The following is a 22,825-nucleotide window of genomic DNA, read 5'->3' as shown; positions in this document are numbered from 1 at the left end:
ATCCTATTAATGAGATTTTGAATTACAAACAATCACTGCTTATATTAAGTTCATGAGGATAGCTTTCCCTTGTTGCATCTCTAACATGTTATTGGTAAAGAAAATGATCCAGTAAAATTCTGCTACTGAATGAGTGAACAACTCACAAGTTCCATCTGGAAAGTTAAAATTCCTCATTATAAGACATTCTGATTTACTGGTTCATTCTGTTTGTCTGTATAGTTGTTCCTTATACATGTCACACAGTCATTTGGCTTATAATCCTACTCTCATTTTCTCCCTCTGTGTTTATGTAATTCCAAACTGACTCATCAATACACTGGCAATCAATTTAATTACAGGTTGCTGTTTTATAATCTGTTGGCTTTAACCAAGAGCAGAACTCTTTCCTCCCCTCTTGTCTTATCTGTCCTTTCTGTACACATTTTTATCACTATATTCAAATTCTGCATCCCCTATGTCACTGATGCCAAGTTTCTCATTAGTCCTGTAATGTATGCATTTTATGGCTACACCATTACTTCAAATTCATCAAACTTATTTACTATATGCTAGCATTGGTGTGTAAGAAAGTATATGCATACTTGTTTATGCTCTTAGCAACCCTAATACAGCTCTCTTAGTAACTTGAATATAAAATATATATGAAACTATGAAAACCTTTAACTTCCTATGCTCTTCCAAAGTCATGATTAAATCCTTTTAACCTACTTACTACTACTTACAATATTTTCTTTTTAAATTGCCAAGGTTGCTTATATATATTTTTTTTTTTTTGTTTGTTTGTTTGTTTGTTTGAGAAATGATGTTGAAAATAGGGTGGAAATAGATTTTTGTTATTTTCATATTCCATCTACACAACTAGTAGTATGATATTGCATGATTATATTTTTAATATAGACTTGATTTTTCATTTTCAATTGGAACATTCCAGCTGAAATTAAAATTCTCTCTCAGAAATAGCATGTCTGTTTAATGCTGTGAGTAACAAAAGCATTGATTAAATGAATGTTTTAATTTAAATTTAATATTCTCCATGATATAATCACAAATTTAAAACCATACGTAACTATTTCTAAGTATGTGGTTTGCATTATATTTGATCTAATACAGCTTTTAATATTTGATGCAATTTAAAATAATTACAGAGTTAAATTTTGGTTTTTATTTGAAAAAAGTTTTGATACATACTGAACTTTTTAATATTTCTTTGAATGTTTTTTTTTTTTTTTTTTTTTTTTAAATGTTTGATGTATAGAGAATGAGTGGATTTGAAGATGAACCATTGAAGCCAACAAATATAAAACCAAATTTAGCTAAACTGCGCATTGTTAAAGAGGCTGAATTAAGGAAAGGAGGCATTTTAGGATATGGTGCTTTTGGAACAGTTTATAAAGTAAGCTATAGTTCTTTTCTTAACTCTTATTGCTACTTACAAAGGTAATTTATATATGCAGACAACCAAATTTGAAAATTTTGTAATTGTATATCTTTTAAATGATGCTTGGGGCTATTCCTACTCCTTAATTTTTAGTGCTGTTTTAAATTTCAAAAAAATCATACAGTATGAGGATCTCATTTTTAAAATGATAGTGCATCTTCCCTTGAAATGAATGGTAACTAAATTTTATAATTTCTGTATAGAATGAATATTTAATAGATTTTAATAATATTAAAAAGACAAATATTTAAGTGACCTTTCGGTTAATTTATTAGACAAATTTTTGCTGCATTATTAAATAGAAATTTGAATATATCGGCTCTGATAAATATTTATCATAACAAGATATTTAAATGGAATTTTTGGTATTTGTGTGTAGGGTGTGTGGGTTCCTGAAGGAGATAACGTGAAGATTCCCGTAGCAATTAAAGTTCTGAGGGAGGGAACTTGTCCAAGTACCAACAAGGACTGCTTAGAGGTAAGCAGAAGTATTATAAAATCAAGGTAGTATATTTTAAGCTTTCTTTCCAAAAGTGGGAAACTGGTTTGTGGAATCACTGAGTGTACATGTATACTTAACATTTATATTTACAGCCTGACACAAAATTTACAGCACACGAAGTTTGGAGATATTAGAGTAGTAACCTAGCAGCACTGTGTTTTATTTTGATCTGCCATCCTGGAACAAGGTGGCCACTATTCAAATTATAAGAACCACACATTCAGAATTCTCTGCTTACAGTTCACACCAAACCAAAATTATGCTAAATGTGTTTGGTTCCAGAGTATCTTCATTTTGATCCACTGCCCAGAAACATGATAGTAAACACCATTGCATTATAAGGACCATCCATTTAGAACTCTTGTTTATAGCTTAATTAAAACCACATTTACAGTGCATATGTGGGGTTCTTTTATTTCAGGGTGCTATCTTGAAGCAAACTGAAATAACTCCAATAGTTGAAAGAAATGGGTAGCAATCACAACAGAATAATTATCATTATTCAGTATTTCTAATTGTACAAGGGTGACTCAAAAAGTCTGTATTCTAATAACAGGAAAGCCATATCATTATTAGTCCCTTCTTATTTTTCAACATAGTCCCTGGTTACTGCAATCACTTTTCCCACCAATGCTCTAAATGGCTTAATCTCACTGGAAAAAAAAAAAAATCTTTATCTTGGTCCTCCAACGATGAACCTACGTCTGCGACCACCTTGGAGGCATACCTCGTCCCATGAATGTTATCCTTTAGCTTATGGAATATATAAAAGTCACTTGGGACAAGATCTGAAGGAAAGGATGGATGCGGAAGCAACTGAAAATCCTGTAATCTGTATGGTGGTCACTGCAATGTGGGAGGTGTGACTGGGTGCATTGTCACGAAGGAGAAAGGCACCTTTTCACAGTTTTTCTTCCCTTGTTAGCTTCACAAAGTTACCTTATGGGAAAAGGGCAAGAAATAGTTTTAAAAATTATATTTCTTATTCTGTATTGGATAAGAACAAATATGTTTAGAAATAGTCTTGTTGTCAAAAAATTACTTGCTGACTAGCTTAATTCGGATGTATAACATGATTTATTCGAGCTATTTTTCACTTAAAAAAATAATCAATGATGCATGTACATTGCTTTGACCCTCTTTTCATAAACTTAATGTCACTGATGCAAATCGAAAATGAAAGGCTTATTGAGTACATTAAATTTCACCCTGACAACTTCTAAGAGATATTTAAATTTAAGGTGTAGGGGTTGACAGCATTGTAGTGGGATGCCTGCTGCAGGATTAATAGTTCTAAGTACTACATATCTTCAGTTCATGTCGAATCCATTGTGGTTTATAAATATGTGATAAAAGCATTGGATAATAGCTAAAAAAAACAGAAGGGAATTGAATACATCACAAAATCAGAGGATACATCTCTGTGGGAAAGCAAATATCCAATTTTTTTTTTTTTTTTTTAAATCCAAGTCAGCCACACAGAATCGGAACTTTGTTATAAGATAGACTACAGGAATATTACTGGTAGCACACAGGTTCACATACTTGTAACTCTGCTGTACCCTGACCACTCAACCACAGTTGTGGCAGCATAGTCAGTTTGCTCAGTGCTACAGCTGGATCACACATTAATTTTAATGATTTTTTAGTAACTGCAAACTAGCCAGAACAAATATTAAGGATTATTTTCTAAATATTATAAAGCTTTTCTATCATAATATTCATTCTAGCAAGAGGCATTTATTTTTCCTTCCATTCTTAAATTATAAGTCTGTCAACTAACACTCCTTACTGATTAAGAGTATATCTCATTTATTACACGAACAAGATGCAAATAACATGTTTGTTTCTTTTACCTTGAAAGGATTTATAATTGTTTATAATTCTTTTCTTTATTATCTCTCTAATGAGCAGTTGCATTCAAGAAAAATGCACTTGCAAAGTGCTGCTCTTTTACAGAACTTCAGCTGTTTAAGGCAAAGGATCTCAAATCTCCTATTAATAATAGGAGATTCAAAGGGATGCTTAAATAAGTCAGTAATAGTTTAAAAAAGCAGTTTTGATTTCATATTAGCTTAATGCCTTTAAATTAACAGGTTAGTGGTTGCACTCCCTATTGTAACAAAAGTGGCCGTGCTACCTCTGACAGGTGCACAACTTTCTTTATTTCTGAAAAAAGCTTTTTTGTTTTGGTCTGGGATGCTATACATTTAATATTATACACCCATCTGCTCTTATTTATCTTTACTGATTTGACTTTCACAAATTATACTGTGAAAACCATAAAATCTCACTTCAAAAACTGGTACAACAAAATACTGTCTATATTTAGGAAAGTAGAAAGGGTTAATCATTAACCTTGAACAAAAATTTTTCCACAAAGATTCTTTTTGCACTACTTAAAAAAAAAAAAAAAAAAAAAAAAAAATGGAGAATGCTTCATTTTTTTTAAACATAGTGCAAAATTAGAAAGAAAAAGTATGCATTTTAAGCAAATAAAAATAATTATCTTTAGAATATTTGACTAATGTAATTAATTAATTAAATTAATCAAGCATTTTATTAATTAATTATTAATTTTATTTTATGATTTCAGGAAGCTTATATTATGGCTAGTGTAGACCACCCAAACCTGCTGAAGTTGTTAGCAGTTTGCATGGCTTCACAGTTAATGCTGGTTACTCAACTGATGCCACTAGGCTGTTTATTGGATTATGTTCGAAATAATAAAGACAAGATTGGATCTAAACCACTACTTAATTGGTGTGCACAGATTGCTAGGGTAAGTTGAGCTTTCATTTTATGTAAAAACAAAATAAAATTGTAATGCAATTAAAGTTCTTTATTTATTGTGTATATAGAAATATTTACTAAGAATAGCTGTTAATGATAATAAAATTATCTTTCAATCATTTTATTATCGTTAACAGATTAACAATGATTTAAGATAATAAAATTATCTTCACTCATTAATTATCAACATTTATCAACATTCATCATTTCTGATTGTAAGGTTACTATAGTATTTTTTATAGCTCTGAGTGCAATAGGTGAATTTATTTTTCTTCAGTGTTTTGGACAGTTAAGGATTGTTTGAATAAAATGGAGCTCAAAGCTTTTAGCAGTATCTTTTTAAAATATTTAAACTCCCCCCCCCCCCAAACACCTCTTGTTAATTTCACAAATATACGTGGTCTCAGTTCCAATCTCAATGTGCATCTCCATTTCCACTTACAGCCTGTCAAGCCCCTTACTTTTTCTGACAGAATCCCAGCAACCCATCTCAGTCTTCCTAATTATTTGCTGTAGAAATCCTTTTGCTCGAAGAGGGTACTTGTGCATATGTCTGCTCTGATATTCTCTGTCAGACAATAATTTTGAATATCCTCTTTTTTGATCTCTCTGGCTTAAAATCTCTACCCTATTCTGTAAAATTCATCTGTTGCCCCTATTGCTCTCTCTCTCCCAATTCCATTATTCATTTTGAGCTCTGACTTCCTCTCATTGAAGTTCTAATTTCTCTGGTCCAACTTTTCTAACATCAAGGTAATTTTTCTTGGAGATTAATGTTCACAACTCCAGCTGGCTTCAGTTTTCTAGTCACATGGACCCAGCTGGTTGAGATGCTGAGGCTTTGGCAATTACTAATGACCTTGTACAGATTGTTCATTTACCTACCAGAAAACCAGACAATCATAACCACACAGACAACATGCTTGATCTTTTTCTCACAAACAACCCTTCTCTAAATACATGGTTGAGGTGAGTGTCCTCTAGACACCTCAGATCACAACTTGGTAATGGTCTCTTCTCCAATGGAACCTTTCTCTTGTGGCAGATCTCAACCTCGTGTTGTTTGGCATCACAAGATTGCAAAATGGAATGATCTGCAAGAGATCTTTTCCTTGGCTGGATTACTGTTTCAAATCTTCTGATGTCAGTATTTGCTCAGATTGTGTCAGAGAAATGATTCTTTTAGGGATGAAATCCCTTATTCCACACTCTACCTTAAAATCTTGCTTTTTTTCTAAACCTTGGATTTCCATAAATGTGCTAAGGCTGTTCAAGATGAGAATTTTGCATATCACAATTGGCTTGCATCCAAATCTCCAGGTTCATTTGCTGCTTACACCAAAGCTGCAAGTCCAAACTAGATTTTGAACAGGCTAAGAGTAGAAAACTTACTTCTTGTCCAAATGGTAATCGAGTATTCTGGTCCCTTGTCAAAGCTATCAGCTGCAATTTTTTCCCATCTGTATTCCCAAGTCTGTTAAAACCTTATGGTTCTATTGCCACCTCAGCTAAAGATAAAGCCGACCTGGTAACATCCTACTTTTCTTATACCCTTGTATAGATGATCTTGGAAAACCATTCCCGGTACACTCCATTCAGTGACTCCTGTGGCCCTTCGTCAGAAGGATTTTGATCAATCTTGATGCCAAGCTCCAGGTTCTGATGGTATATCTCCACTTTTTCTCAAAACCTGTGCTCCTGAACTTACTCCTGTTCTGTCCCCTTTTTACACTTTCTTATTCCACTGTTTGTTTTTTTTTTTCCTGCTTGGAAATTTGCTCATATCCAGCCAATTCCTAAAAAGGGTGACAAATCCCTTCCATCCAACTATTGTCCCATTGTGATTACTTCTACTCTTTCTACAGTTATGAAATCAATTAACCACCAATTCTTAAGCTATCTAGAAATCTTCCATCTGATGAATGATCGCCAGTATGGATTCAGTCAGTGTTGATCCATTGGTGATATTCTGGCTTATGTTACCCATCTATGGACAAATTCAATGGAAAAGTTTGGTGAAACCGAAGCAGTTGCTCTTGAAGAACTTTGGAGCATGTTTGGCATAAAGGCCTTCTAAATAAGCTTCCATCTTATGAATTGCCAACAATTTTTTGTAATTGGGTATCCAGTTTTCTCTCTGACCACTGGCTACAGATGATGGTTGATTGGTCTCTGTCTTCTGACTTCTCCACTAATTCAGGTGTTCCCCAAGGTTCAGTTCTATCTCCCATTTTTTCCTCTTGTTTATTAATGACCTCCTTCCTTTAACTAGAAATCCTGTCCATGGTTTTGCTGATAATAGCACATTGCATTCCTCCTTCCAGTTCGAAAACCTTGACCTGCACAAATAGCTTCAACTTCTCGAATATCCCCTACAAGTTCCTTAAATGCTGATCTCCAGGTAATTCTCCAATCGGGCCAAGTTAATTTAGTTAATTTCAATTCTTCTAAAGCTCAGTCTTATCTTATATCTCACTAAAAGGATTATTCTGCACCTATACTTATTTTCAATGACACTCAGATTTCTAGACAAGATCCCATATCTCTTTTTGGGATTACCCTAACTTCTAATCTCTCCTGGCTTAAGCACATTACAAATATTGCTTCCTCTGTATCCAAAAAAAACTGGGTTTTCTCTTTTGCTTTCAGCACTACTTTTCTTCTGAACAGCTACTCGCTCTGTACAAATCTCAAATCCACCCTATCATGGAATGTTGTTCCCATATCTGAGTCTATGCCTCCCCCCCCAAGGCTGAAAGAGCCTTCTAGACTCCATTCAGAGAGAGAAGTTAGGTTGATTACTGACCCATCTTTTACAAAGTCTTTCCACTCTGTCTCAGACATTCTGTTTCTGTTATGTATCTTTTTTATAAACTCTTCCAATGGCAATGTCCTTCTGAATTGGCTTCTATAATTCCTCCCCTCTCTCTCACTCACTCACTGATTCACTCACAAACAGACCAATTTATTATTATTATTATTATTATTATTAGCCACACGATACAAGAAAGCCTGAGGCTTATGCTGCACCAGCCAAAAAAAAAAAATTCCCGAGTTACCCTGAGAGAGAGAGAGAGAGAGAGAGAGAGAGAGAGAGAGAGAGAGAGAGAGAGAGAGAAAGTAGAAAGGAATCACCAAGAAAGAGAAGAATGATGATATCCAGCTCAGGACCCTGGGTTTGCCAAGCCTATACTCACCAAATTTGCTCCAATTGCCTGAATTCCTCCAATTTACTGAAAGCTACAATCTACAGAAATTCAAATGTAAACAAGTACTATAGGTTGTAATACTTTTTGTGTTTGGGGATTTCACAATAAAAAAAAAAAAAAAAAACAGCAAGAAGACATTTCTAAATGAATTTTATATATATATTTTTTATCAATAGTAAATACTGTAAACTTTTTAAATGAAATCACATATTCAAAATGGTAATATTTTCATTAGCCATTAGTTGAGGCATATGATGCAAGAAAGCAAGCTTATACAGCATCAACCAAAAAAAAACCCTTCCCATTTCACCCATCCGGTCACTCCAAATGTTTGTCTAGTTCAGCCTTTAATTTATTTAAGCTATCAACTTCCACAACAACAGATGGAAGTCTGTTACAGCAATCAACTACCCGCTGGCTAAAGGCAAACTTCCGCACATCTATTCTATAACTGCCTTTCCTCAATTTGAATCTATGCCTCCCCAGGTTCTTAATCTGAGCAAGTGGAAGTATCCCGTCAGCATTGAGCCTGTTCAAACCATTCAAGGCCTTATAAACCTCGATCAGATCACCACACAGGTGCCTAGTCTGCAGATTCTGCAACTTGCAGAACTTAGGCCTTTCTTCGTAAGCACACCCCTTTGTTCCTCTCACCAATCTTGTTGCCCTTCTCTGTACTCATTCTAGCAACTCTACATCCTTCCTAAAATGAGGCCTCCAGGTCTGTACAAAGTACTCTAGGTGTGGCCTGACCATTTCCTTGTATAACAGGATAATCACCTCCCTGTCTCTGCTAACAAAATTCCTATATATCATTGATAGGACTCCATGACCTGCCCTGGCAGCCGATCTGCACTCCTCAGCAAACTTCATATTTGATTACACAATTACCCCCAAGTCTTTTTCATTCTCTACCTTCCTCAGTGTAGTACCACACAGTTGGTACATTTCTCATGGGTTACTGCTACCCATATGGAGTACTTTGCATTTGTCAATGGTAAACTTCAGTTTTCACTTCTCAGCCCATCTGCTAACTTTTCTAGATCCTGTTGCAGTAGCATACTGTTTTTAGTGTCATTAACAACCCTGCCAACCTTTGTATCATCTGCAAACTTGGACATTAGGCCTGATATACCTTCATCGATATCATTGATAAATACACAAAACAATGATGGGCCGAGCACCGAACCCTGGGGGACTCCACTAATAACATTAGTCCACGTAGAGCAGTGTCCATTTATTACCACTCTCTGCCATCTCCCACTCAACTATCCCTTTATCCATTGCAGTAACTTGCCCTTAATGCCACACTGCTCAAATTTGTACATCAGGCTTCCATGTGCAACAGTATCAAAAGCTTTCCTGAAATCCAAGTAGATGATATCAAAATTATTTTTTGCATCCAGTTCCTTTCTGACCACATCATAGTATCCAGTCAAATTGGTCAGACAAGACTTCCCCTTTACAAATCCATGTGTCTGAACTATTACTGCTGTCTTGTCTAGGTGATCCTGCATCACTTCTTTAACCAGTGACTCCATTATTTTCCCCGGACAGAAGTTAAACTAACAGGTCTATAATTATTTGTCACCATTTGAACTCTCTTTGTGAATTGGGGATACATTTGCACAAATCCAGTCTATTGGGACCTCCTCTGACTCTTAAGGATGCTCTCATAATTATGGCTAAGGGTTTGCTTACTTCCTTTGCTGCCTCCTTTAATATAACTGGATAGATCCCGACCACCGCCAGGTGGCTTCCTTATGTTTAACTTCAACAATTTCTCCTCCACTTTGCTCTCAGTTATTACAAAATCACTTAGCTCCCTGTTAGAGTTTGATAAACTTCTGGCATTCCCCTCCTTGAATAACTCCTCATGTGTGAATGTAGATGTAAAATACTCGCTCAGTTTATCAGCTACTTTAGCAGGATCATCAGTAGTCAAACCATCAATGTTAAGTGGACCAATCTGATTCATCCCCTTCCTTCTAGAGTTTACATGAGTAAAGAACCCTTTGCTTTTTTTCATGCAATGAAAAACAGCAAAAAGATTTTAAAAAATCTTTTTAAAAAAACATGAAAAAGATTTTTTCTTAACTAACAACATAAACCCTCCTCCCCTGTCTGTCCTTCCTGTACATACACATTGTACTCCCCAAATTCCAATTCTGCACTGCTTATGTCTGTGTGACACCATGTCTCTGATATCCCAACAATATCTGCCTTTGATGTCTTGATCAGCACTTCAAATTCATCAATTTTATTTACTGTACTTGCAGCATTAATGTACATGCAAGTATACATGCACTTGTTCTTACTCTTAGTTGCCCTAACACAGCACATGTATTTACTTGTTCCATGATGACACCCAGCAGCTCTTGAAGTCCCAAGCAACTTGCTCTCTAGGCTGCTGCTCATTGCAATAGAAACAGTGCAAGAATCACTTTCGTCTCTGCCTACGGCTACCTTTAATCTTTTAGTCTGTGAATCCTCCCCCAATTTAGCAGTTTTCTGACCCACCTAACACTGCCTCGATAGCATCAGCAAATATTCTTGCACCTTTTCTATTTAAGTGTATCCCATCCCTGTAGAAGCAGTCTTTCCTGTTAGCAAGCATAGACCATGCTGAAAAAAATTCTACCCCGTGAGCCTTGCACAATCTCTCCAGAGCCGAATTGATTGACAAGGCTCTCATCATGTACTCCCTCCTATCATGTGTGGGCAGAATTGCAGACACTTTCAAATTTAACCCTAACTTGCAACTTTTTTCCGGCATTGACCTGTACTTGTTAAGTAAATCTGCAGTTCTCTTACTCTTAATGTCATTAGTGCCAACGTGTACAACAATATCACCTTTTGTGCCCTTAAAAGATGATATCTGCCCTACAACACCAACTTTTTCCGCTGGCAGACATACCTTGGTCCTGTTCCACCTATCCTTTTTTGCATAATATATTCCCCGTCTCCCTGACAATAGAATCACTAATAATAACTAGTTCCTGTGGGACCAGCACATTCTGTCTTGAAGATTGCCTCTGTGTTGCCTGATGCATAGGAGTGAGCTCTTACGTTGAGATGGGCAGCTGAGAGCTTGATGGGCCCTCATTAATTTCTTCGAGGGCATTTACCCTACACCTCGAACTCTCATAGACGCCCATCAGATTGCTGAGTTGGCACCTAATTTCTTCACAGTCTCTGCACCTAGCACACAAAGACTAGATCTGGACAGGTCTGCAAACATTTCACATTTCGTGCATTATTTTAGACTGTGATGCATTGGAGAATCATCCTATTTGGTTCTCCTGTGAGCCATAGCACTCTGGCTATTCTGTGAACACTGCTTTGCTGCTCTAGTCTGAGTCATGATTCTGTTAAGTATAATTTAATTAACAATGAACTTTAATAGGATTAATAAATTTTACTGATTTTCACATATCACTTCCTTACAAAACTCCTATCACAGACGGAAATATAGAATGAAGGAATAAAAAAAAAAATGATCCTTAATTTTTTTTTCTACTATTGATTGTGCTACAAGCATGCCAATGTTGGTTTCGGTAATATCCATATCACAGTGTTGCTTTTCTGTAAGATATTTCTGTAAGGCACAATCAAATAGGAATGAATAAGATTGCAATTTTGCTGGAACTGGAATGGAAACATCACTTTGTTATTAAAATTTTTGATTGTTCTGGATATGTGCTTTGGAGTTTGCATTAGTAGTGGATTAGCATTTGTGTCATTAATAATTGTGTTAAATAACAATTTGCACTATAAAAAAATACTAATTATAGTTGCAAATGAATTTATAGTCGGAACTTATGTTAAAGCTGCAAAGTGAACTACATTTGATAACTTGCATTGGATAGACCTGTCAGGAGAGGAGTTTGGAATATTTCATTTTAAATTTAATTTTTCTTTGTATTAGCATCTTTTATTAAATGTGTTATTAAGTATTTCTTTAAAAATCTGACAAAGTAATTTTTCTACTCAGAATTTAATTAAAGGTATAAATAAAATTACTACTTATCCCTAATAGAAATTGAGGGAGGCAAAAGAATTTTTTATTTATTCTAGATTAATGGAGTTAAAAGCTTTCTCTATGTATTTATTTTTTTATATTTACATATTTTAAATTACATTTTTTATTAAGTAATGGCAATTTGATAATAACATCTTTTACAATTATCTATTAATGGAATTTTGCAGTAATGATTTTATTTTTTCAAAAAGGTGCTTACTTATTGATGTACAAAATATGGTTTTATGTGAAATAAAATGAATATCTGAAGTATTATTCTTCAATTTTATTCTAGGGAATGGCATATTTAGAAGAAAGAAGAATGGTGCATAGAGACCTTGCACTGAGAAATGTTTTATGTGAGTTTATGGGTAATTTGCATTATGAAAATTAGGTTACAGTATTTGCTCAAATATAAGCAGCCTTCAAACATAAGCCACACTCTCTAAATTACATGGTCTTGAAATAATCACTTAATCACAATTTTTGCCTTTTTAACACTATTTCTCATTTCTCTCATTACAAGAAGTTGGGAATAAATTATTTTATATGCATCACAGACAGAAAAATAAACAAAATTTACTTCTGTATTGTAAAAGTATTCAGTGAATACAAAGAGAGCAGAAGTATGAAAGCCAGTCATTGAAAATCTGGATTAACCATAGGAAATATGCACTAACCATAGGAAGATGAAAATAAAAATTTCCCCAAGAAAATATAAATTTCAGTTATCGAGATGACTGAAAACCAGTCAATCATCTGTTCTTGCTATTCTGCATGTTTTTCTTTGATTTGAACGACAATCCTCCAGGCAAGTTTTCTTTTGGCATAGGTTTTCTTTTCGGTATCATATATGAAAATAATTTTTGGCCATCAGTGTTGTACAAATTACTATCACATCATATGGTACTGACTTGCCATCTCGTTGGCATCTTCAATTTGGCCAAGCAAATAGTTGTGCTTCTTATGTAGCATGATAACATGGCTCTGGAAGGAAAATAACTTTTTGGTGAAGCCTGCTTAGTTGTATAAATCTTCTGAGCTAACCAATATTTGCTATAAACTTACTGCATGGCAAACTCAAACAGTTGGTAATTTCTAAAACTTTTAAGTGATAATTTCCCTACTGATAGCTACTGATAGGCATACTATTTCTTTTTTCTTGAGCAAAATTGTTTGTACTCTTGCCTGACCACTAGATCAGAAGAGTTTACAATATTGTCAGTGAATACAATTATTAACTGTATTTGTAGTCATGTGGGCTTGAGCCATGGTCCACTCAAATGCATGTGCATTATTGCAGTCTCATTCTTGGCCATGTTGGGCCTAAGCACATGTTCACCAACTTCTGGACAGCTGCCACATTTAGGCTCTAAAGCTTTGCATGTGTAAATTGCTATAAGCAATCATACATTTTACTCATCATCTCTCAACTTCCTAGCAGATGTGTCTGTTTAACATTTCAAATTAGAATCTTGTAATATTTTTATGATTATTCTCACAATTTTTTTTTTTTTTTTTTTATTGTCAGTAATACTGTAAGCACTATAAAAATCACATTTGATGGCAATAATTATTTTAAAAAATCACTTAAAACCACCAAAAAAATTTAAACCAGTTAAAAGGTTAAATTCGCTAAAGTATCACATATATCACTAAAGTATCACATTTATCGCTAAAGTAGAGGAATAGCTTATGTTTCAATGTAGGTGTTGTTAATAGTTTGATAAAAACATGTGCTCAATGCACATGTTTGGTTTAATGCTCAATTTAGAAATGAAATTTTAATGCTCAATTTAGAAATGAGATGGTGAGGTAAATAAAGTATCGAATCTAAATGACCAGCATATTTGTTTTATTCTATGTTATATTAGAAATGAGATGGTGAGGTAAATAAAGTATCGAATCTAAATGACCAGCATATTTGTTTTATTCCACACACTGCTTTGGCTGCTCATTTAGATTCTATACATTTATTCACCTCAAATTTTTGACACAAATTTGCTGTTGGAGCCACTCACCAGCTGTTTTGGGTTTTGGTGAACCATCCTATGATGGTTCAGCAAATCTGAAAACAGCTGTATTAGTGGCACTTTTATTTTTTAATGAATAATGAATTTGCCTCCTTGTTGATATTATTTAATTACAAATGATATTAATAATTTTAGGTCAACTCATGGATAATGTAGTTTCTAAAATGAACAGTAACCCCAAGCTTGTCACTATGTTTTGTCAATAATATACACAAATTTTGCTAGCAGGGAAAAGGAGGTGATTGTCCCTCTGTATAAGGCAATGGTCAGGCCATGCCTTGAGTACTGTGTACAGGTCTGGAGGCCTCATTTTAGAAAGGATGTAGATTTGCTTGAGCATGTACAGAGAAGGGCAACAAGATTGGTGAGGGGAATGAAGGGATCCTCTTACCAAGAGAGGCTTAAGTTCTGCAAATTGCAGTGGCTGGAGACCAGGCACCTGCACGGTGATCTGATTGAGGTGTATAAGGCCTTGAATGGGTTGAGCACGCTGAATTCTGATGGGATTCTTCCACTTGTTCAGATTACAAACCTAAGGGGGCATAAATTCAAATTGAGGAAGGACAGATGTAGAATAGATGTGCTGAAATTTGCCTTTACCCAGCGGGTGGTTAATTGCTGGAACAAACTTCCATCTGTCGTTGTGGAAGTTGATAGGTTAAATAAATTTAAGGAGAAACTGGACAAACATTTAGAGGGAATTGTTTTGTAATTTTTTTTTTTTTTTTTTTTTTTGCTGATGCTGCATAAGCTTTCTTGCATCACATGCTACTACTATAAATAAATGGAATGTAGCTTCTCCATGACAGCATTTGTTTTTGACTTTTTGTTTATCAGAAGAATTTTATCATTTGTACATTTTTATGTTTGAAACCTTATTATTTTTCAATCATGGTGTGCTTTTTCGTTTTTTTTTTTTTTTTTTTCCAACAATGATTTAAAGTAGGCAGAATTTTAATATTTTAGTATTTTTACTAATCTTAAAATATATGTATATATTAATCGTATCTCTTTGTCTTTTCCTTGCAGTACAGACCCCAGGATGTGTTAAAATAACAGATTTTGGATTAGCCAAGCTTTTGGATATCAATGAAGATGAATATAAAGCTGCAGGAGGCAAGGTAAAGGAAATGACAGATTTATTTAGATAATATTAAAAAAATAGCATTGAAGCAGTTTGTTAAAATGGAACGTTATAACACAAACTGAAATTTAAGTAGTATTGTGTCATCTACCTTAGCAAGTTGGATGGATCTGAAATTGAAAATCTTGACCAAAAACCTGCCCTTTCGTATCCTTTTGTTTAATGAAAACTTCCTTTTGAATTTTTTAAATGAAACATGTTAATTGAGGTGTGAAAATATGAAGAGAATTACGCCTTAAAGGAAATTCCTGGTAGCGTAGTTTAGCAAAGTCAGAATATGTGGTATCATCAACTGTTTCAGCATTTTGTTCCTACTATTAATTTAGACCACTTAGTCATTTTTGTTACTAAACTTGACTGGACTGTCCATCCAATTTCTGTTGCCTATCAGTCAGTTTTTCATATAATTTTATGGGCATTAATAAGTTTCATTTTATTTTCTTCAAACCTCAGTGCATTCTACTAATGTGCAAATTACTGAAACAAACTGAATTGGAGCTCTTTCTTGATCTGCATGTGTTACTGCTAAGTTTTTGTGATGAGCTCTGACATTATATTGCATAGATGGCTTCCAAATGAATACCTGGCATATAAAAATAAAAGCTGACCACCTAAAGAAATTTAAAGCCTTTTAATTTTTGTTCCTAAATACAGAATATCTATCACCTTCATCAGTTGATCAACATTCACTCTGCTCTGCTTGTAGGTGGCACCTCCGTAGACAGGTGGGCAGGAGCAGCAGTGTGTAGCACATGCTTCTTGATTAGACCGGGGTTTGAGCCCGTGAGCCACCAAATACAAAGGATGCAGAAAGGTCAGGGAATGACCATCGCATATAAGAGCAATATGGCCTTAGTTGCCAATGCTCCTAAAAAAAAAAAAAAAAAAGCTTGTGGGCCATTTTACCACAAGTTTAGTCATATTGGTCTCTCAGAAGCATTTCATAAGCCTCACTGTGGTACACTACACCACACTCACTGATTTTTATTAAGTACCCAGAAAAATTCTGTGCTATGAGGCAGAAATGGTAAACTACAATGCTTCTTTAACCAGTGGAGTCATTGGTTAAAGAAGCATTGCAGGATCATCTAGACAACACTGCAGTAGTAGTTAAGACACAGCATGAGTTTGTTAAAGGGAAGTCTTGTCTGACCAATTTGATTGGATACTATGACATGGTCACAAAGGAACTGGATGCAAAAAATAATTATTTTTATATCATATAGTTGGATTTCAGGAAAGCTTTTGATACTGTTGCACATGGAAGACCGCTGTACAAATTGGAGCAGTATGGCATTAAGAGCAAGTAGCTACAATCGATAAAGGAATGGTTGAGTGGGAGACAACAGAGAGTGTTAATCAATGGACACTGCACTTTGCGGACTAATGTTATTAGTGGAGTTCCCCAGGGTTCGATGCTGGGCCCATTGTTGTTTTGTGTTATTCATCAATGATATTGATGAAGGTTTGCAGATGATACAAAGGTTGACGGTTGTTAACGACAGTAAAGACAGTATGCTACTCCAACTAGAATTAGATAAGTTGGGTAAATGGGCTGAAAAGTGGCAACTGAAGTTTAACATTGACAAAAGCAAAGTACTGCATATTGGGTAGCAATAACTGAAGAGAAACATACCAACTGTGTGGTTACTACACTCAGGGAAATGGAGAGTGAAAAAGACCTGAGGTAACTGTGCAGTCAGATATGAAGTTTGCTGAGCAGTGCAGACAGGCTGCCAGAGCAGGTTATGGAGTCTTGTCAATAATATATAGGAATTTTGCTAGCAGGGACATGGAGGTGATTATCCCGTTGTACAAAGCAATGGTCAGGCCACACCTTGAATACTGTGTAAAGGTCTGGAGGCCTCATTTTAAGAAGGATGTAGAGTTGCTAGAAAGAGTACAAGGAAGGACAACAAGATTGTGAGGGGAACAAAAGGGTGCTTTTACCAAGATAGGCTTAAGTTCTACAAATTGCAGTGCCTGGAGACTAGGAACATGCGAGGTGATCTGATTGAGGTGTATAAGGCCTTGAACAGGTTGAGCAAACTCAATTGTGATGGGATTCTTCCTCTTGCTCAGATTAAGAACCTGAGGGGACATAGATTGAGGAAAGACAGTTATAGAATAGATGTGTGGAAATTTGCCTTTAGCCAGTGGGTAGTTGATTGCTGGAACAGACTTCCATCTTGTGTTGTAGCAGTTGATAGCTTAAATAAATTTAAGGCTGAACTGGACAAGCATTTGGAGTGAATAGATGAGTGAAATGGGATGTGTGTTTTTTTTTTATTTATTTATTTATTATTATTATTATTATTATGTTTTTTTTTTTTTGGCTGATGCTGCATAAGCTTGTTTTCTTGTATCATATGCCACAGCTAAAACCTACAATCAAGAAATGCAAATAACCCACAGTCAAGGACAGTAAACTGTGACTATCCTAAAAGAATACCCTACATTTAGTAATAAAAATGATAGGCTTTTAAATTTCCTAGTGTTAATAACTTTTATTTATCCCTTTGGGCTGCTGGTCAAAAATTTCCACGATAACCAAACTGATTCTTCTTTCTAATGGAGGTAATTATCATTTTGTGATTACTTCCAGTTTCAACATTGGCTGCATTTATCGGCTCCAACATCATTGACAACCATATATATAATAGGAATTATTGCTTTAGCTGTTGTATAAATGTAAACTAGCCTATATAATTGGAATATATAGGCCAGACAATTACTATTTAGAATTTGAGTACAGGAGAATGAAAGTTATGGTTTTGGTACAGTGAGATACCAGTGCACCTGCCTCAATGTAAAGAATTGTGGGGTAAAGATGGGGATGGGAAAAGGCCTTTAGAGGGCTTTCTATGAAATTTTACTGAGAAAATGAAAATGTGGCTAACAAATTTTTTTTTTTTTTTTTTTTTTTTATGAAAACCCCAAACACGAAAGGTATCAAAACCTATAGTACTTAGTACCATGCATGGGTTGAAGGAGAAGTATGGGGGGGGGGGTGCGCCGGAAACTTTGCTCTAGAGACTAAACATGGGTTTCACCACTTCAAGCCTCCAATAAGCAAAGTGGTGGTATTTCACCGGTTGATGAAAGTCATCTACCACCTAGAATGGATAAGAAAACATGATGAATACGTAGAACATATAGGACTCATGCTCTGACCAGCACAAAGCAGCAAGAGCTGAGAATAAGTAATAATAAATAATGAGAATTATTTATTTATGCATCATTTTTGATGCATAAATTACACCTAATGGAATAGATATGGTTCGTAAACCAAGGATATTATCTTTTCAAGAAGCCACAACATGACCATGGTTTATGGAAGCACAAAATATTTTGATTGGCCAGATAATTTAATGCAAGTTCTGCGAACTGTTACATAAACTGTTATTTTAAATTGGTAACTTTTTCTATTTTTAATTTTGTATACCTAAACTTGAATGGCAGTACAAAATTATAGATGTGCAAAACTTAAAATAGAAAAGGTTGCCAAATTTTACTAAGTTATGTTATTTTAAAATAACATAATTTTGTAAAATTTTGCAGAACTTGTACTAAATTGCATGGCCAATATACTTCATGTTTCCATAAACCATGGGTATGTTGCTGTGGCTTATTGAAAAAATATGTACCTGGTTTATGATTAATTATTTATTTTTTTTATATATTATCTATGCTATTAGGTGTAATTTATGCATCAAAAGTGCATTTTCATGGGTATAGCAATGTAAGTTGACTTGATTCAGTGAGCATATTGTATAAAACAATGTTGCCAAAGTTGACAGCTTATATCTGATTTTACTATATAGTTTTCTGAAAGCAGAGAATCAAAATAAAGAATAAGGTTGGTTTACAGCAGCATCTTCCAACATTTTTTTGCAAATATGTCACATTGAATCGGCAAACGTGTGGGAGGGACTAAACTTTGAAATGGAAATGAGAATATCCTTAATTGCTAACCTAATCATAAAATTAATAATATATGAATCTAAATCAGTGCACTTAAAGAAATTGCTGACATTTTGAAGGATACACATATGGTTTAATATTTAAAAAAGTCTTATCTTTTATTATTATTATGACATACGAGGCAATTATTTCTTCCTTATATGCTCTTAGAATGATACATCATGCAATTTGTTATTTCTAATAGAAATTAAGCTGCAGAAAATTAAACAGTGGCTCAACAGTCTACAAGTGCAGTATATGATGATGCAACTGCAGTGGAGAAAAGTTTATAAAGTTTTTCACATTCTTAAAGTATCGTAAAAGATGGATTTCTAAAAATAGCTTGTAGCTAGAGACTGTAATGCAACATTAAATTTGTTAGCTTAATTATCTTCCCTGTGATTCATAATTCCTTTTGGGAAAATTAGAAAAAGTTGTAGTTATTAGTACCTAATTATAGAGTAGTTTGTTTTATGTGAGAGGTTGCACAAAACTGTGCAAAGGGAAACATATAACGTGACAGCACATGTTAGAGGCCTGTTATCTAGTGACTGTAATTTCCACAATATAGACATTGTTTTCAATGTCTCTATTGTGGGAATTGTTATTCTGCATTGACAGTTAATAAGCTGCACTGACGGCATTTTATGAATGTTATGGAAGATTCTTTCTGAAATAAAAAAAAAAAAAATGGCACATCGGGCTTATGTAATACAGTCAGTTCTGCTATAACACAGTATGTGTGTTCCTAAAAATCTCCGCGTTATGGTATTTCGCGCATTAAAAACAGGGCTTATGAGGAAAATAGGGACGGGGCAGAGCACTCAATGAAAAAAAAAAAAAAATGTGTGGTAAGTAAAACACTAAAAAGAGTTAGAAATGCAATAAAATTGCTAACACAGGTTAAAACATCTTAAATTTCTAATAAATAAATTATTACAGTAAATATAACACTTTACCTTGACAAGTTATCTTGTATTTATTTATTTTTATTTTTTTTTATATGAAAACCCCAAACGCGAGAGCCATTAAAACCTATAGTACTTAGTACCATGCTTGGGTTGGAGGTTGAGAAGACAAAATAAGATATTTGTTGACTTTAGACTTGAACTTCTGTAGACTGTAATTTTCAGGAAATACATATGAAGGAAGGCTGTTCCAGAAAACGGCAGTTGAATGAATAAACAAGGAAGATGAAAAGTTGGTTCTGTGAGTTTGAAGTTGGACAGTAAATGATTGTTGGCTGGTGGCGGCACGTGTTCGGACTGTTTTGAAAGAGAGAGCAGGAATTATAGAAGCCAATTCAGAAGAACAGAGCCCATGGAAGTATCTGTAGAAACAGCATGCAACAGAAACAGTACGTCTATGAGTCAGAGAGTGGAGAGACTCTATTAGAGAGGAATCATTAATTAACCTAACAGCCCTCTTCTAATGGAATCTAGAAGCCTAAGAGAGGTTTTGGGGGCACCGCCCCAGATGTGGAAACAATATTCCATGATAGGGTGGATTTGCGATTTGTACAGCATGAACAGCTGTTTGGAAGAAAAGTAATGCCGAGAGCAAAAGAGTAAACCAAGTTTTTTAGATGCAGAGGAAGCAATATTTGTAATGTGCTTGTGCCAAGAGAGATTAGAAGTTAGGGCAATCCCCAAAAGAGATATCATTTTGCCTAGAAATCGGAGTGTCACCAAAGATAAGAATAGGAACAGAAGAATCCTTTTCGCGAGATATAAGACAAGACTGAGTTTTAGAAGGATTGAAATCAACTAAGTTGTCTTTGCCCCACTGGAGAATTACCTAGAGATCGGCATTTAAGGAATTGGTAGCGGATATTCGAGAAGTTGAAGCTGATTGAGCAGGGCAAGATTTTTCAAAATGGAAAGTGGAATGCAATGTGTTATCATCAGCAAAACTATGAATAGGATTTCCAGTCAATGGAAGAAGGTCATTAATATACAACAGGAAAAGAGTGGGGAAAGAATTGAACCTTGGTGGACACTAGCATTAGTGGAGAAGTTAGAAGACAGAGAGCCATCTACCATCACCCTCAGTGAGCGATCAGAGAGAAAACTGGATAACCAATTACAAAAAACAGTTGGGAAACCATAAGATGGAAGCTTGTTTAGGATACCTTTATCCAAACACGATCAAAAGCCTTTGAGATGTCAAGGATAACCACTTGTGTTTCACCAAACTTTTCCATTGAATTTGTCCATAAATGGGGTAACATATGCGAGAATATCACCAGCGGATCAACACTGAGGGAATCCATACTGGCGATCATTGATCAAACAGGTTTCTAGGTAGTTTAAAGAGTTGGCAGTTAATTGATTTCTCCATTACTTTAGAAAGAGTAGAAGTAATTGCAATGGGACGATAATTGGATGGGAGGAACTTGTCACACTTTTTAGGAACGGGCTGGATATGAGCAAATTTCCAAGCAGAAGGAGAAACACCTTTCGAATAAGAAAGTGAAAAAAGGTGGCAAAGAACAGGAGTAAGTTCAGGAGCACAGGTTTTGAGAATAAGTGGAAAAATACCATCACGACCTGGAGCTTTCTTAGCATCGAGATTCATCAAAATCCTTCTGACATCCTTTTGATGGAAGACCACAGGAGGCATTGAATGGAGCATGTTGGGAATGGTGGGAGGTTTTTTTTTTTTTCCAAGATCATTAATACATGAGTTGGAAGAAAAATGGGATGCTAGCAGGTCAGCTTTATCCTTGGCTGAAATGACAACAGAACCACATGGTTTTGACAGAAGTGGGAGCAGAGATGGGCAAAAGTTGCGGCCAATAGCAAGAGACCAGAATGCTCGGCTACCATTAGGCAAGAAGCAAGTTTTCTACTCTTACCCTGTTCAAAATCTAGTTTTGACTGATTAATGACTGCTTTACAATTGTTGCGAGCTTTGGTGTAAGCAGAAAATGAAACTGAAGAATTGGAAACAAGCCAATTACGATATGCAACATTCTTCTCTTGAACAGACTTAGCACATTTATTGGAAAACCAAGGTTTAGATAAAGGACGAGATTTTAAAGTGGAACAAAGGATTCCATTTCTACAAGAATAATTCACTGACATGATCTGAACAAACGTTGACATCAGAAGTTTTGAAACAGTAGTACAACCAAGGAAAAGAAGAAAAATCTCGCAGGTCATCCTCCCATTTTGCATTCTTGTAATGCCAAACAATACGAGGTTGGGAATAGCCATGAGATAAAGGCTCCATTGGAGAAGAGACAACCACCAAGTTGTGATCTGAGGTACCTAAAGGACCACTCACTTCGACCGTGTACTTAGAAGGGTTGTTTGTGAGAAAAAGATCAAGCATGTTGGCTGTATGTTTCGGATTGTCCGGTATTCTTGTAGTAAGATTATACCTAGTGTAAGATTAGATTATAATCTTACACATTACCATGTGTAAGATTATACTATAATCTTACACATGGTAAGATTATACCTAGATCTTTGACATAACGTGGCCTCAACAATGAACCCTGCATACACACTACTCGGACTCCCTCCAGTCACTATCTGGCAGAGTAGAGGTAGCAAGATTATACACTAGCTGATCCGGAAGCCTCCTAAAGAGTTACTAATAGGTTCAGTCCAGTGTACTAACTAGCGGCTGGCCTGCTCACACCGTTTTAGAGCCGTACCCTCAAAATGTAAGGAAGATTGAATCTTGCCATGATGTTCATCATAACCTCAAAA

General features: G+C 35.2%; 1 protein-coding gene across 1 annotated transcript in view; it reads left to right on the top strand.

Moving 5' to 3' along the window:
• LOC150086583 (epidermal growth factor receptor-like) overlaps positions 1–22,825 on the top strand; it is a 296,301-nt gene that overhangs the window by 250,257 nt on the left and 23,219 nt on the right. Inside the window, exons 19-23 of the mRNA XM_090371468.1 lie at positions 1,259–1,396; positions 1,821–1,919; positions 4,540–4,725; positions 12,262–12,325; positions 15,029–15,120. Of these exons, the coding sequence (XP_090227594.1) occupies positions 1,259–1,396; positions 1,821–1,919; positions 4,540–4,725; positions 12,262–12,325; positions 15,029–15,120 (579 nt within the window). The remainder of the gene's footprint in view (positions 1–1,258; positions 1,397–1,820; positions 1,920–4,539; positions 4,726–12,261; positions 12,326–15,028; positions 15,121–22,825) is intronic.

The sequence above is a fragment of the Mastigoproctus giganteus genome, chromosome 4, assembly GCF_048544385.1.
Source record: "Mastigoproctus giganteus isolate SK-2022 chromosome 4, ASM4854438v1, whole genome shotgun sequence".
In the NCBI taxonomy this organism is placed as follows: Eukaryota; Metazoa; Arthropoda; class Arachnida; order Uropygi; family Thelyphonidae; genus Mastigoproctus; species Mastigoproctus giganteus.
The sequence above is the reverse complement of the archived record's forward strand: the minus strand, read 5'-3'. Positions and strand labels throughout refer to the sequence as shown.